At 39.0% G+C, this 14,104-nt stretch overlaps 1 protein-coding gene across 1 annotated transcript in view; it reads right to left on the bottom strand.

Annotated features, from left to right (window-relative positions):
* The window catches only part of LOC124614029 (beta-glucuronidase-like), a 164,559-nt gene that overhangs the window by 89,565 nt on the left and 60,890 nt on the right, over positions 1 to 14,104 (bottom strand). Inside the window, exons 5-7 of the mRNA XM_047142854.1 lie at positions 13,665 to 13,810; positions 5,981 to 6,174; positions 2,726 to 2,872 (exon numbers count right to left, since the gene is read on the bottom strand). Coding sequence (XP_046998810.1) covers positions 2,726 to 2,872; positions 5,981 to 6,174; positions 13,665 to 13,810 — 487 coding nt within the window. The remainder of the gene's footprint in view (positions 1 to 2,725; positions 2,873 to 5,980; positions 6,175 to 13,664; positions 13,811 to 14,104) is intronic.

The raw sequence follows: 14,104 nt of genomic DNA on the forward strand, positions 1-14,104 counted from the left end.
AGCTGGGAGGTTAAATGAGGAGCAGGGGAGGGGGAAGGGGGGGGTGCAGTGGAAAAGGAGAGAAGTAAACAGACTCTGGTCGCATTGCTGAAAACAGAGTCATGTAGTGCTGAAATGGGAACAAGGGAGGTGATAGGTGGGTAAAGAACAATGATTTATGAAGGTTGAGGCCAGGAGGGTTACAGGAATGTAGGGTATATTGCAGGCAGAATTTACACCTGTGCAATTCAGAAAAGCTGGCTTTGATGGGAAGGATCCAGATGGCACAGGCAGTGAAGTAGTCATTGAAATGAAGAACATCATGCTGGGCATTGTGCTTGGTAACTGGATGGTCCAGCTGTTTCTTTGCCATTAATGCAGACAGACTGCTTGTTGGTTGTTATGCCCATATAGAATGCAGTACAGGGGTAGCAGTTTCGCTTGTAGATCACATGACTGGTTTCACAGGTAGCCCTGCCTTTGATGACACAGCTGATACTTGTGACCAGATTGTACTAAGTGATACTGGGAGGATGTATGCGATAGGTCTTGCACCTTGGCTTTCACAGGGATATGAGCCATGAGGCAAGGGATTGGGAACAGGGGTTGTGTAGGGATGGATGAGGATGTTGTGTAGGTTCAGTGGTCAGTGGAATATGCCAATGGGAGTGGTAGTCATGCCCTGAAATGAGGTATTTCCTACCCACTGTCCTTCCCACCCCTCCCACAGTGGTATTCTGTCACCTGCCGAACCCCCACAGTATCCTCATCCATCCCTACATAACCTCTGCTCCCAAACCCTTACACCATGGCTCATATATCTGTCGATGCAGGGTCTGTTGCATACACCCTGCTACCACCACTTGCTCCAGTCCAGTCACAAACATCACCTATCCCATCAGTGACAGAGCTACCTGTGAAACCAGTCATGTGATCTAAATCAAACCTGAAACCACTGTATTGCATACCATGTGGGCATGAAACCAACAAGCTGTTTGTCCACTAGAATGGCCACCAACAAACTGTGGCCAAGAAACAGCTGGACAATCCAGCTGCTGAGCATGCTGTCCAGCATGACATTCATTTCAATGGCTGTTCCACTGCCTGTGCCATGTGGATCATTCCCACCAACATCAGCTTTTCTGAAATGTGCAGATGGGAAATTCTCTGTGAAATATGTTCCCAAAACCCTCCTGACTTCAACCTTCATTAGTCATGATACGTTACTCACCTATCCCCATCCCTGTTCCAATTTCAGCACTACAAAGCCCTCCATTCTGCCAGTGCACCCACAGTTTTTTGCTTCTGTCCTTTTCCACTGTGCCTGCCATCCCCCTCCTTCCTGACCTCCATCTAATCTTCCAATTGCACATAGCTGCCCTACACTCTTGCCACCTTGTCCCTATGTGTTCCCACAAGCAGCACTTTACCATCAATCACCCCTCTCCTGCTATCCCTCCCACTCACCACACCAGCCTCCACTTTACCCTCCACTACCTGTATTGCTTCTCCCATCATGCGCTGCTGCTCGCAGTCTAGCCTTGGCAGCCAGAGACTGTGGTCATATGTGCATCACATGTGTGTGTGTGTGTGTGTGTGTGTGTGTGTGTGTGTGTGTGTGTGTGTGCCTATCTGTGACTCAACATCTTCACTATATGTTGAGTATCAACTATCCTTTTGGTAATCCCATCATTATCCATTCTGGATTTTCCATTGTTTAATTAAGAGAACTCTTAAGCTGTTAAAAGTGACTTTGGGCATACCCCAAGATTATGTTATGTGATCATTACTTCTCACAACATACATGAATGACCTAGTGGTCAATGTTGGAAGATAGTCACATATGATGCAGTTGTAGACAAAGATTTCACAATCACTGAAAATTATAGCAAAATGCAGCATTTCAGGGATTGGAAGTTGACCTTCAACATAAAAAAGTAATATATTGTGCACAAATAGGCAGAAAACTGATTAATGTATGGTTGGTTGATTGCTGAGCAATTACTGGAACCAGTCACTTTTATTAAGTGCCTTGGAGAATGTGTACAGAATAAAAAGGATCAAAGAACCACATAAAGCTAATCACAGGAAGGACAGGAGCAAGACTGAGATGCATTTCAAGTGTGCATTCTACCCAAAAAAGTTTACAGAACCCTTGTTTGACCAATACATGAATATAAGGTGGTTTGCAGAGTGTAGGTGTAGATGTGTAGTACATGCTGACATAATAGCACCTATGAAACTGAAATGAAGATTGTCAGGACATATATTTCACAGTAGTTTTAGAAGATGGACTTAGAAAATTCTTTACTGACTTTCTCAATGCAGGTACTATCATAGGTGGATTGATACCATCATGAAACAAGCACGGCATCCTTGGGTATGCAGTGTTGTAAATGTAATATGTGTAGATGATTATAACATTCTTTATCCAACAGTGAACGAAATATGGTTATTGATGTTAATAATGATGATGATTATTTGGCATGCTTTGAGTGCCACAATATTAGTAATCCCATATATCCCTTAAAGTATCATTTACAAATCTGCTTTCTTTATAAAGCATTAGTTATAGTCACATATGACTTGTAATAACATTCCTGTGCTACTTTTCAGTCATACAGAAATTCAATAGGCTTACTGGCACAAATAAACAATAACAGTTATTGACAAGATCACACTTAAAATGATGCACATATCATGCATGTACCAGAATATAAGCAAATGATGAAGAGATGTTGCTTACATCAGAATCTTCATGTCTACCAAAACCTCTTATGTAAATAGGTTTGCCATTGATAAGAAATGATGAGTTGTCCCAGAAGAGCTGCCGTATTCCCACAGGTAGCCTGTATACATCATCTGTTCCCATCTCTGAGGAATTCACATGAACCTGTTTAAAAACCACATACATTAATTGTGATCTGCTGCAACATATACAAATTATAACATATGATACATAAAGAAAGAAAAAGTCTGTAATTAATCTAAAACTATACTGGATTTAATTGAATATTATTTGAACCTGTAGGATTACACTGTGTACAGTAAAAATACGTGTCATATATGATACATCAAAGTCTGAAAACATTCATAAAGACTTGTTTCACAAGGCACAGACATTTTGATTACACTCTCCAACATTGCTGATTATAAGGGCAACATACATATTTTAATTTAGTAGGTAGTCTTTAATACTGTATAACTCCTTACCACTAGATAGTCTTTGAGCTTCTTTGGAAAGACAGGATTATGTATACTATCATGCAAATTTTTAGCTAGACTTTTTAGCAGACTGATACCTGATTACTGGGGTCTTTTTTTAAAGCACTGTATATTGTCGGGATATGCTTTGCATATTGTTCTTCCTCCATGTGTTGTGGGTGTGACACTAGCGTTTTTATTCCACTCAAATTATCTTTTGAAATGATGTAATTGTTTCATATATGTGCATAGATGTAATATGTAAAAGTTATGATGCCTAGCTAGAACCTGTTTGTATGCGTAGTGCACTAGCTGATTCCTTATTAATATGACAAAGTTGAGTTTCTTACAGACAGAACTAATATGCTGTTTACATTTAACCTCATTTTCCACAACAAAAACCTGAGAAATTAGTGGTTTTTACCCTTTTCAGCTTTGTATCATCCACCTCCACATCCATATACACAGACTTCTCTTTGTTTCTGAATAAAGCATTCACAGTCTTTCTCGGGTTGTTATGTTTACAGAAATATGTTCTCTCCTTTCAAGCTGTTCAACTTTCTGATCAGTATTCAGTATTGTCAAATCATCTGCACACAACATTATTTTCTCTTTCTTTTAAACACCTGTATCATTTACAAACAGATTAAACAGCAATAGCCCCATTATTGAATCATACAGCTCTCTTTATATTATGGCTTTGGTTTTTGACTAGTATGAGCTATTGATACTTGCTGTTCCCTATTGTATAGGTATGATTGTATTTTTTTCATCTAAGACCTGTATAATGTTTTCTGTCAGATTGGCAATGGCTGATTCTGTAGATTTGTCATTTCTGAAAGCATGTTTTGTTAGTAGAACAAAGTTGTATTTCTCCAGATAAACAACCAATCTATTACAAGTAAGCACCTCCAGGATTTTTGAGAAATCTGATATCAGTGAAACTGATCTGTAGTTTTTGGGGGTCAGGAAAAAGAATATAATTAGCAAATTTCAGGAGGGCTCACAAGCACCTGTATCTAGGTTCTGATCTCGACAGGAAAAAGATTTTTGAAATACTTTGTGACTTTTTATTCAACTTTGGCATATGATGTGATTCTTCCTTTTCCCATGCTGACTCTACATGAAAACAGTGATAACATACAACCACGTATACTTAACCTCTCTGTGATTGCATGGTGTTCAGATAGACACAAATGTTTACCTCATCAGAATTCTTCAAATATTTTACACAAACAAGTAGCTCATCTGACTTTATTGGATACCATTGGATATTTGTGGTCTTGTTCTGATTTCTTTCAAAACTATTGTAGTGAATATAAGGGCTTCCAGTTTAGGGGAGACAAAAATAAAGCCTTAGGGAAAACAGACTATGCAGTTACAATACTGTTAGTACACATGTATAAAAAGTTGTATTACTGTGTCTTGAATGATCAAGTATTATTCTTTGTACATTTTTTGTACAATTTTGTATGTATTATTCTTTGTACTACTTAATGTAAAATTTTGTATGTTCCTTTTGCACAGATTCTTTCTCATAAATTTACATGTACTTTTGGACTACATCCATTCAATATTTATTGTCTACAGATGGATAAATAAATAGATAAATAGAAATATTTAATTATATATAAAAACAAAGGAGATGTGACTTACCAAACGAAAGCACTGGCAGGTTGATAGACACACAAACAAACACAAACATACACACAAAATTCTAGCTCTCGCAACCAACAGCTGCTACATCAGGAAAGAGGGAAGGAGAGGGAAAGACGAAAGGATGTGGGTATTAAGGGAGAGGGTAAGAAGTCATTCCAATCCCGGGAGTGGAAAGACTTACCTTAGGGGGAAAAAAGGACAGGTATACACTTGCATACAGACACATATTAATTATCTATATCATGCCTCTAACCTAAATACTGTACTCCTCTAAATCTAACAATAACAAGGATTTTTCTTTGTGTGCTTGTGACATCCATTGCTTGTCCTGAATGACACCCAGGTGATCTCTCTTCGCCCGCATCTCGTGGTCGTGCGGTAGCGTTCTCGCTTCCCACGCCCGGGTTCCCGGGTTTGATTCCCGGCGGGGTCAGGGATTTTCTCTGCCTCGTGATGGCTGGGTGTTGTGTGCTGTCCTTAGGTTAGTTAGGTTTAAGTAGTTCTAAGTTCTAGGGGACTTATGACCACAGCAGTTGAGTCCCATAGTGCTCAGAGCCATTTGAACCATTTTTTTTTTATCTCTCTTCCCCTTTGTATTCAGCTTCAAAGAATGGTTAGTATATTCCCATCTGGCTATTGGAGCAACAGATACAGCACAATTATTAGAATTTGCTATGGTCAGCAAAATTTACTCAGTTTTTTGATTACATGACTGACAGCTGTGTAAATGTAAGATACGTTTTGACACTGAAAAAAAATTCACCAACCTCACAGATGTGTTTGCTGTTAGTATTGTTACTCAATATATCTGTCAAATGAAATGAAATGAAAATTCATGTCATTTTTACTGTTTGATCTATGTTGTTAGATAGGCTGTTTCTGCTGCATGAGCACCTGCCCTTTATTATGAAAATCTTTGTACAATGCTGACTTTCTAGAATGCATATGCCAGGAACTTCAGTCTGCTCACTTTACTCCTGTAAAGGATGTGTATTATGGATGTCTGTTCTAACATTATCAGCAATACCATTTTTTTCTGTTCTTACATTTTCTCTCAAAAATGTAACTTACTCTGCACAAGAATACAGTTAATATTCAATACAATTTGAATCATCTACAAATTCAGAAGAACACTTACCTCAAGAGTGTAGAGATAGCCAGGATTGGGATCCATGAGGTACGGCCACCATGCTTTGGCATTTGTGACAGTCAGTTCTCCTGCAAAGCCTGTACCTGTGGCTACAGATAGACCTTCTGCATCCAAAAGGGATACAGAACAAGAAGGCAGGTCATCAGGTTGCCCATCAAATGTCACATTGTACTGCACAGTACCTGCAAAATCATTGCTTCACTTCATTATAATAAACAGAGGAGCATAAGCCATACAACTTAAAAGTCTTTGTGTAAAAAGCCTAATAGTTAGTTATTCTTTCATTTTATTACATTCCATAGATCCTATCAAGAAGGAGAACCTTCAAAGATGTGGACTAAGGCAAGATACACATCATCAAAAGAGAAGCTACTTTTAAAAATGCCATCTAATGTTCACAGAATTAATAATAATCTAACACTGTCTGACTGAAGGTTCTTGGTAGCTAAATTAACCTAGTAAATTAGAAGAATAGACAGTACAAAAGAAGTTGCTATATCTTCAATTATTAAATAGTTGCTTTTTATCTTCTGTTTGTACCTTAAGGTTTAGTTAATTAAATTCTTAATTTTCAGAGAAAATTTGCCTGCATCTGAAACAACAGTAGTCTGTTCGAACAGTCCACAGGTGTGCTGCCAGTCCACAGCGTCCAACGGGCACAATATTTTGGCAATCAGACATGTTGCCATCATCAGGTGTGCTGACAAACAGTTCGTCAGTGCACCTGACAATGGCGACATGTCTGATCGCCAAATATTGTGCCCGTTGGACACTATGGACCAGCAGTACACCTGTGGACTGTTCAAGCAAGAAATACACTGGGAGAAACTGAAGAATCACAACAGTAGTCTGCTTACGATGCACTGCTACTTGTCATGCAGCTTTACTCATATATAACCAAGAATCTAGGAAATCAGCCAGATTAACATGAATATCATTATGAACTGTAGTGAGAGTTCACTGATAACATACAAATTAACTTCCTGTCATTTAGCTGTCATTTGTTAATGTATACTTTGATTTGTCACATATCCCTGAATGTTTTCCTTCTTGATGGGACCTACAGAACACAATGAAATACTAAATAACTGAGTTGTAGAAGGATGGTCAATAGTTTTTCTGTTGAGACCACCTATTTAGACTGGTTATTTAGAGCAGTTAGACCAGTTTAAGTAAAAGTGTCTGTTAGATTTCACTTTCGACAGCACTTGGTCACAAAAGTCACTATTAAGTATTTTGTGTATGATAAATTTATTGAAAGTGCATTACTATGTTTCATGCTGACAGTGTATTAATCCTGTAAATATTAGCAGTTCCAGTTTACTGTAATGTTTTCATGTATCTTATTATTAAGCCTTGTAATGTGATTGTGTAAACTGCAGTTTAGCTGAAAGTGCTTTTTATTATCAACAACAAGAAAAATTAAAGGGGGAATTATGAAAATACTAGCATAATATGTTAAGCATTAATATGTGTCATGCATAAATATGTGAATAGTAGGAATGTAGGAGTGGGAAATGGGAGTTCATGTTTCAAGAAATTTGAGAATCTTTTGCAAATTTTTTTTTTATTAATATTTTTTTTGAAGTGTGCTTCATGACATTCTTAGGAACATAAGCATGTTTCAGACATTACAATTAATTGTCACTTTGAGAGTTTGAGGCCAAGATAAATCTTGGACACCTCACAGAATATGCCAGTATGCTGAAATCTAAGCGGGGGGTAGGGAATAAATGCAATCTGGTATGCCTCCAATGCCAAACAACACACAAGGAAAATCCATTCCTTTCATTTGTTTGGTGGTAGTAAGAAAGAGCTGTACTGAACACAACATTTATAGTGGCTGATGGCAACAAAGGACAAACCGTGAGTCTGGGAATATTTTGCAGATGCTCTGGAAACTAAAGTGCTGTGTTGTATATTCTCACAGTGTATTAGTTTTGAAAGGCAAAATATGAAGGGTTTGACTAACCATCTGAAGAGCCATGGTGTATTTCAATGCAGTCAGTCATCAGTGAGCATTTCTTCTTCTTTGCAGGGTGTTATAGTAAATGTGATTCTTGATGATATTTTATTATGTATTTTCTGGGGATAAAGATTTTTATAGGTGTTTTAGAATGTGTGATTCTGTTAACCACAAGTATTATGGTCTACATTTCATGAATTTTCTTTGTAGTTTCTAATTACTCTCTTACTTATCTACCTCTGTTCTACCTTCAACTACATCATCATCATCATCATTTAAGACTGATTATGCCTTCCAGCACTCAGTCTGGAGCATAGCCCCCTTATAAAATTCCTCCACGATCTCCTATTCAGTGCTAACATTGGTGCCTCTTCTGATGTTAAACCTATTACTTCAAAATCATTCTTAACTGAATCCAGGTACCTTCTCCTTGGTCTGCCCCGACTCCTCCTACCCTCTACTGCTGAACCCATGAGTCTCTTGGATAACCTTGCTTCTCCCATGCATGTAACATGACCCCACCATCTAAGCCTGTTCGCCCTGACTGCTACATCTATGGAGTTCATTCCCAGTTTTTCTTTGATTTCCTCATTGTGGACACCCTCCTGCCATTGTTCCCATCTACTAGTACCTGCAATCATCCTAGCTACTTTCATATCCGTAACCTCAACCTTGTTGATAAGGTAACCTGAATCCACCCAGCTTTCTCTCCCATACAGCAAAGTTTGTTGAAAGATTGAACGGTGCACAGATAACTTAGTCTTGGTACTGACTTCCTTCTTGTAGAAGAGAGTAGATCGTAGCTGAGTGCTCACTGCATTAGCTTTGCTACACCTCGCTTCCAGTTCTTTCACTATGTTGCCATCCTGTGAGAATATGCATCCTAAGTACTTGAAACCGTCCACCTGTTCTAACTTAGTTCCTCCTATTTGGCACTCAATCCATTTATATTTCTTTCCCACTGACATTACTTTCGTTTTGGAGATGCTAATCTTCATACCATGGTCCTTACATTTCTGATCTAGCTCTGAAATAATACTTTGCAAACTTTCAATCGAATCTGCCATCACAACTAAGTCATCCGCATATGCAAGACTGCTTATTTTGTGTTCACATATCTTAATCTCACCCAGCCAGTCTATTGTTTTCAACATATGATCCATAAATACTATGAACAACAGTGGAGACAGGTTGCAGCCTTGACTTATCCCTGAAACTACTCTGAACCATGAACTCAATTTACCATCAACTCTAACTGCTGCCTAACTATCCATGTAAAGACCTTTAATTGCTTGCAAAAGTTTGCCGCCTATTCCATAATCTCGTAGAACAGACAATAACTTCCTCTTAGGAACCCGGTCATATGCCTTTTCTAGATCTATAAAGCATAGATACAATTCCCTGTTCCACTCCTAACACTTCTCCATTATTTGCCGTAAGCTAAAGATCTGGACCTGACAACCTCTAAGAGGCCTAAACCCACACTGATTTTCATCCAATTGGTCCTCAACTAATACTCGCACTTTCCTTTCAACAATACCTGAGAAGATTTTACCCACAACACTGATTAAAGAGATACCTCTGTAGTTGTTACAATCTTTTCTGTTTCCATGTTTAAAGATTGGTGTTATTACTGCTTTCGTCCAGTCTGATGGAACCTGTCCCGACTCCCAGGCCATTTCAATTATCCTGTGTAGCCATTTAAGACCTGACATTCCACTGTATTTGATGAGTTCTGACTTAATTTCATCCACCCCAGCTGCTTTATTGCACTGCAATCTATTGACTATTTTCTCCACTTCCTCAAATGTGATCCTATTTCCATCATCATTCCTATCCCATTGTACCTCGAAATCTGAAACATTACTGATCGTATTTTCACCTACATTGAGCAACTCTTCAAAATATTCCCTCCATCTGCCCAAGGCATCCACAGGATTCACCAGGAGTTTTCCTGACCTGTCCAAAATACTTGTCATTTCCTTCTTACCTCCCTTTTGAAGACTGCTAATTACACTCCAGAATGGTTTTCCAACAGCTTGACCCATAGCCTCCAACCTGTTTCCAAAGTCTTCCCAAGATTTCTTCTTGGATGCTGCAATTATCTGTTTGGCTTTGTTTCTTTCTTCAACATAACTTTCTCTGTCTACCTGAGTTCTAGTATGTAGCCACTTTTGATACGCCTTCTTTTTCCTTTTACAGGCTGCCTTGACACTGTCATTCCACCAAGCTGTTTGCTTCTTCCTACTTTTACACACTACTGTTCCAAGACATTCTTCAGCCACTTCTAGTACTGTGTCCCTGTACCTTGTCCATTCCTTTTCCAATGACTGTAATTGACTACATTCAACTAACTGGTACCTTTCTGAGATCACTGTTATGTACTTGTGCCTGATTTCCTTATCCTGAAGTTTCTCCACTCTTATCCTCCTACATGTGGACCTGACCTCCTGCACTTTCGGCCTCAAAATCCCAATTTCACTGCAGATTAAATAATGATCAGTGTCATCAAAGAATCCCCTGAATACACGTGTGTCCCTCACAGCCTTCCTGAATTCCTGATCTGTTATTATATAGTCAATGACAGATCTGGTTCCCCTGCCTTCCCAAGTATACCGGTGATTGTCTTATATTTAAGAAAGGAGTTTGTGATTACTAAGCCCATACTGGCACAGAAATCCAAGAGTTGTTTCCTGTTCCTGTTGGCCTCCATATCCTCCCCAAATTTACCCATAACCTTTTCATACCCTTCTGTTCGATTTCCAATCCTGGCGTTAAAATTACCCATGAGCAGAACACTGTCCTTGTCCTTTACTCTAACAACTACATCACTGAGTGCCTCATAAAAACTATCCATCTTATCTTGATCTGTCCCTTCACAATGCGAATATACTGACACAATCCTAATTTTCTTGCTAGACACTGTCAAATCTATCCACATCAGTTGTTCGTTTACATACCTTATTGCAACTATGCTGGGTTCCATTTCTTTCCTGATGTAAAGCCCTACACTCCATTGTGCTATTCCTGCTTTGACTCCTGACAGGTAGACCTTGTATTCTCCCACTTCTTCTTCTTTCTCACCCCTTACCCGAATGTCACTAACAGCTAAAACGTCCAGCCCCATCTTACTTGCAGCCTCTGCCAGCTCTACCTTCTTCCCAGAGTAGCCCCCATTGATATTAAATGCTCCCCATCTCATTACCATTTGTTTGCCAAGTCGTATCTTAGGAGTCCCTGGTTTGTCAGTTAGAGGTGGGACTCCATCACCTCCAAAGGTCCGAGGCATTTTGCTCTGATTGTTGCCAGCATCATATTTAAAGTACAAGGGAAGCAGGTTGCTAGCCTTACTTGCCCTGAGTCCCATTGGGTATTACCCCTAACGGTTGAGGGACTAACCAGTGGATTTGGTAGTCTTTGCCGTATGAGCACAAAGGTGACCACGGCTCAGAATATGTCTGAGATGCCCTGCCTTATTCCAAAGTAACTGGTATCCCGACTGTCGGGACCACTTACTTGGCCACTCATACGTTGCCCATGGTTCATGAACTAGGACATGACTACAGGAACCCAAACCATGAACCACACCTTCAACTACAAGGAGTGTAAAATGTGCAGACATCTAGATAGTCCATTTTTAACTTCATTTTGTAGACAAATCACTGTGCACCATAGATTGTTGTATTTATCTTACAGGTGAAAAGCACAAAATAATTAAAGATGAAACACTGAATCAAATAAAACAAAATTTTAAGCACTTGTCCACTTTAGAGATGCAACAAGTATTCAGTCACCTAGTTTTATTTTCTTATTTTAATAGTCCCTGTGTTCAAATACTTATGCCAACATGGGCTGAATGTATCTGCAGACTTATTGTGCTCTGGCACAAAGGATATTTGACACTGCAACTGGGTGGACATGAGTGAAAGTTGTAGTATCAATGTACATAATTTTAGACTAATATTTTTATTTAGAAAAATACACAAAACCAAAGAAAATACAGAGCAGACTATACATTATCAGACTAAGTGCCATCACAATCAGTTGATTCATTTCTGTCATGCAAGTTCTCTCTGGAGACGTTTTATTGTCCCTACTGTCAATGTATTGCCCCTGACTTTAGAAAGTGGCTCCAGCATGTCACTTTTATATGAAATGTGATTACTTTTAGTGTGTGATTATAAGACATTTGACAGATTGTCAACTGATTTAAATCAAGACATGATGAGTATCTTCAACTGTTTTAGAGTTTTATTACATGAATGTTGTGCCAGTGCCTTTTCACTTGGCATCTGTAGCCTGTGGCCAAACAATCAGAAAGTTGCCACTGCAGTCTGATGCAAGAAGCTACATGGAGGCTGAACTGACATGATGTAAGACTCCATTATGACATTAGAGCAGGGATAGTTACCACATGTACAGCCATGATACTGCTACCAGGCTTGAATATCACTGACACAGCAAAATTTGGGGCTACACTGCCAGAATGGTGACACGGATTACCACATGACTGAGCTTGGTCCAGCCCCACTTTCTCAGGTTACCGCCCATAAACACTGCCCATTCCAGTCATACAGTGTCTGCCAGTGCCTACAGACAACTCTCAGAGGTACTCCATGACAGTCATCAAACTTATGTGGGCCACCCAACACCCTGCTACTAGATGCCACCTCTGATATCTCCAAGACTACAAGCTGCACTTAGTTCTGATACTACCAAGAGCTGAACTGGTCTCTTGCAGCAGGTAACCATCTGCAAGCAGACTTGTGCTGACTTCAGGGTGCCTATTTGGGGGTATATGGTTTGCACCTTGGCCCGACTTGCTGTTGAGCTATTGCCTGCCCTGCCTTCATGCACACTGCTACTGTAGGCTTGCATCTGCAGGCCAATGTCATAGTGTCTGATGCTGGTGTCCTCAGTTCACACCCAAGCTCTGATTTATGCTGCACACTGAGTCACATATCTGGACTGTACAGTGGGACTGACCTGCTACAGATCTCATCATTGTTTTGTTCTGGCCTCCTGATTGGGCCAGCATGCTTCACCATCTGGGCCCAGCCTGTGTCCCTGGGTGCTGACCCCACGAAAATAATTTTTTGAATGTGGTACTGTGCGCAATGAATAAACACATTAGTGGTGGCCCTACATCATGGGACATGAGTGTCCATTACAATTTTATCATGTTTTTATATTTCATGATGATGTCAACCATGACTAAAAATTTTATCTGCTTCTTTTACTAAGTTTTAGAAGAGAGATCAATCTGATGAAGATCACAACAATGCCCACATGTTCTCATAGGCAATTAATTTAGTGGTTATTACAGATTTAAAGGTACAGTTACTCATGTGGATTAGAAACCACAAAGTTCTTGACTTAACATCTGTGCATACACATTTTCATGAAAGATACAGATATCTGAATCTATAATATTTACTTCTATAATTCATTTCTCAGGAACAAATTAATTTACAACAAATTCAACTGTAGTTCACAACATATTCCATAATAAAATCAAATTAAAAAGTCTACATACTGTTGGCGTGAGACATAATTTTGTTAGTTTGAATAGATCGAAATATACAGGCATTAATGAATAGTGCATCTCTGACACCAACTGCCTTATGGCACAAGAGATCTAAATAAATAAAATAATGACACATTGTTAACTATACAAATGTATATAGCACAGAATGTGAAATTTACCTGTCCCATCACCAGAGTATTCTGTTGTAACAGTGATGTCATCAATAAACACCTCGGGGGTAGTGTAGAGATAAACTGACCGGTCAATGCCCGCATAATTGAAGAAGTCGAACGTGTAAGTCTGGTATGTCCTGTTACCATTTTCGCTGTCCAACAAAACATTTTGCAAAACTCAGTCATCACACAAACCTGTTTATTCAAATTATCTCAGACATAATGATTCTATCCTTATTCAAACATGTATATGGAGTTGTTTGTCATGCAGCTAAACTATAAAATGAATGTACCAATTTCTGCATCAGAGATATTACTCTAAAAGTTTACAACAGTTTTCATAACTAGGCATTATTCATTGGAGAGAAAAGGAGGAAATTTATAATGAAAGAGAAGTCAGCAAAGACATGCATTTATGTTTATGAACTGTTTATTTTTATACATAA

The sequence above is a fragment of the Schistocerca americana genome, chromosome 1 (assembly GCF_021461395.2).
Source record: "Schistocerca americana isolate TAMUIC-IGC-003095 chromosome 1, iqSchAmer2.1, whole genome shotgun sequence".
In the NCBI taxonomy this organism is placed as follows: domain Eukaryota; kingdom Metazoa; phylum Arthropoda; class Insecta; order Orthoptera; family Acrididae; genus Schistocerca; species Schistocerca americana.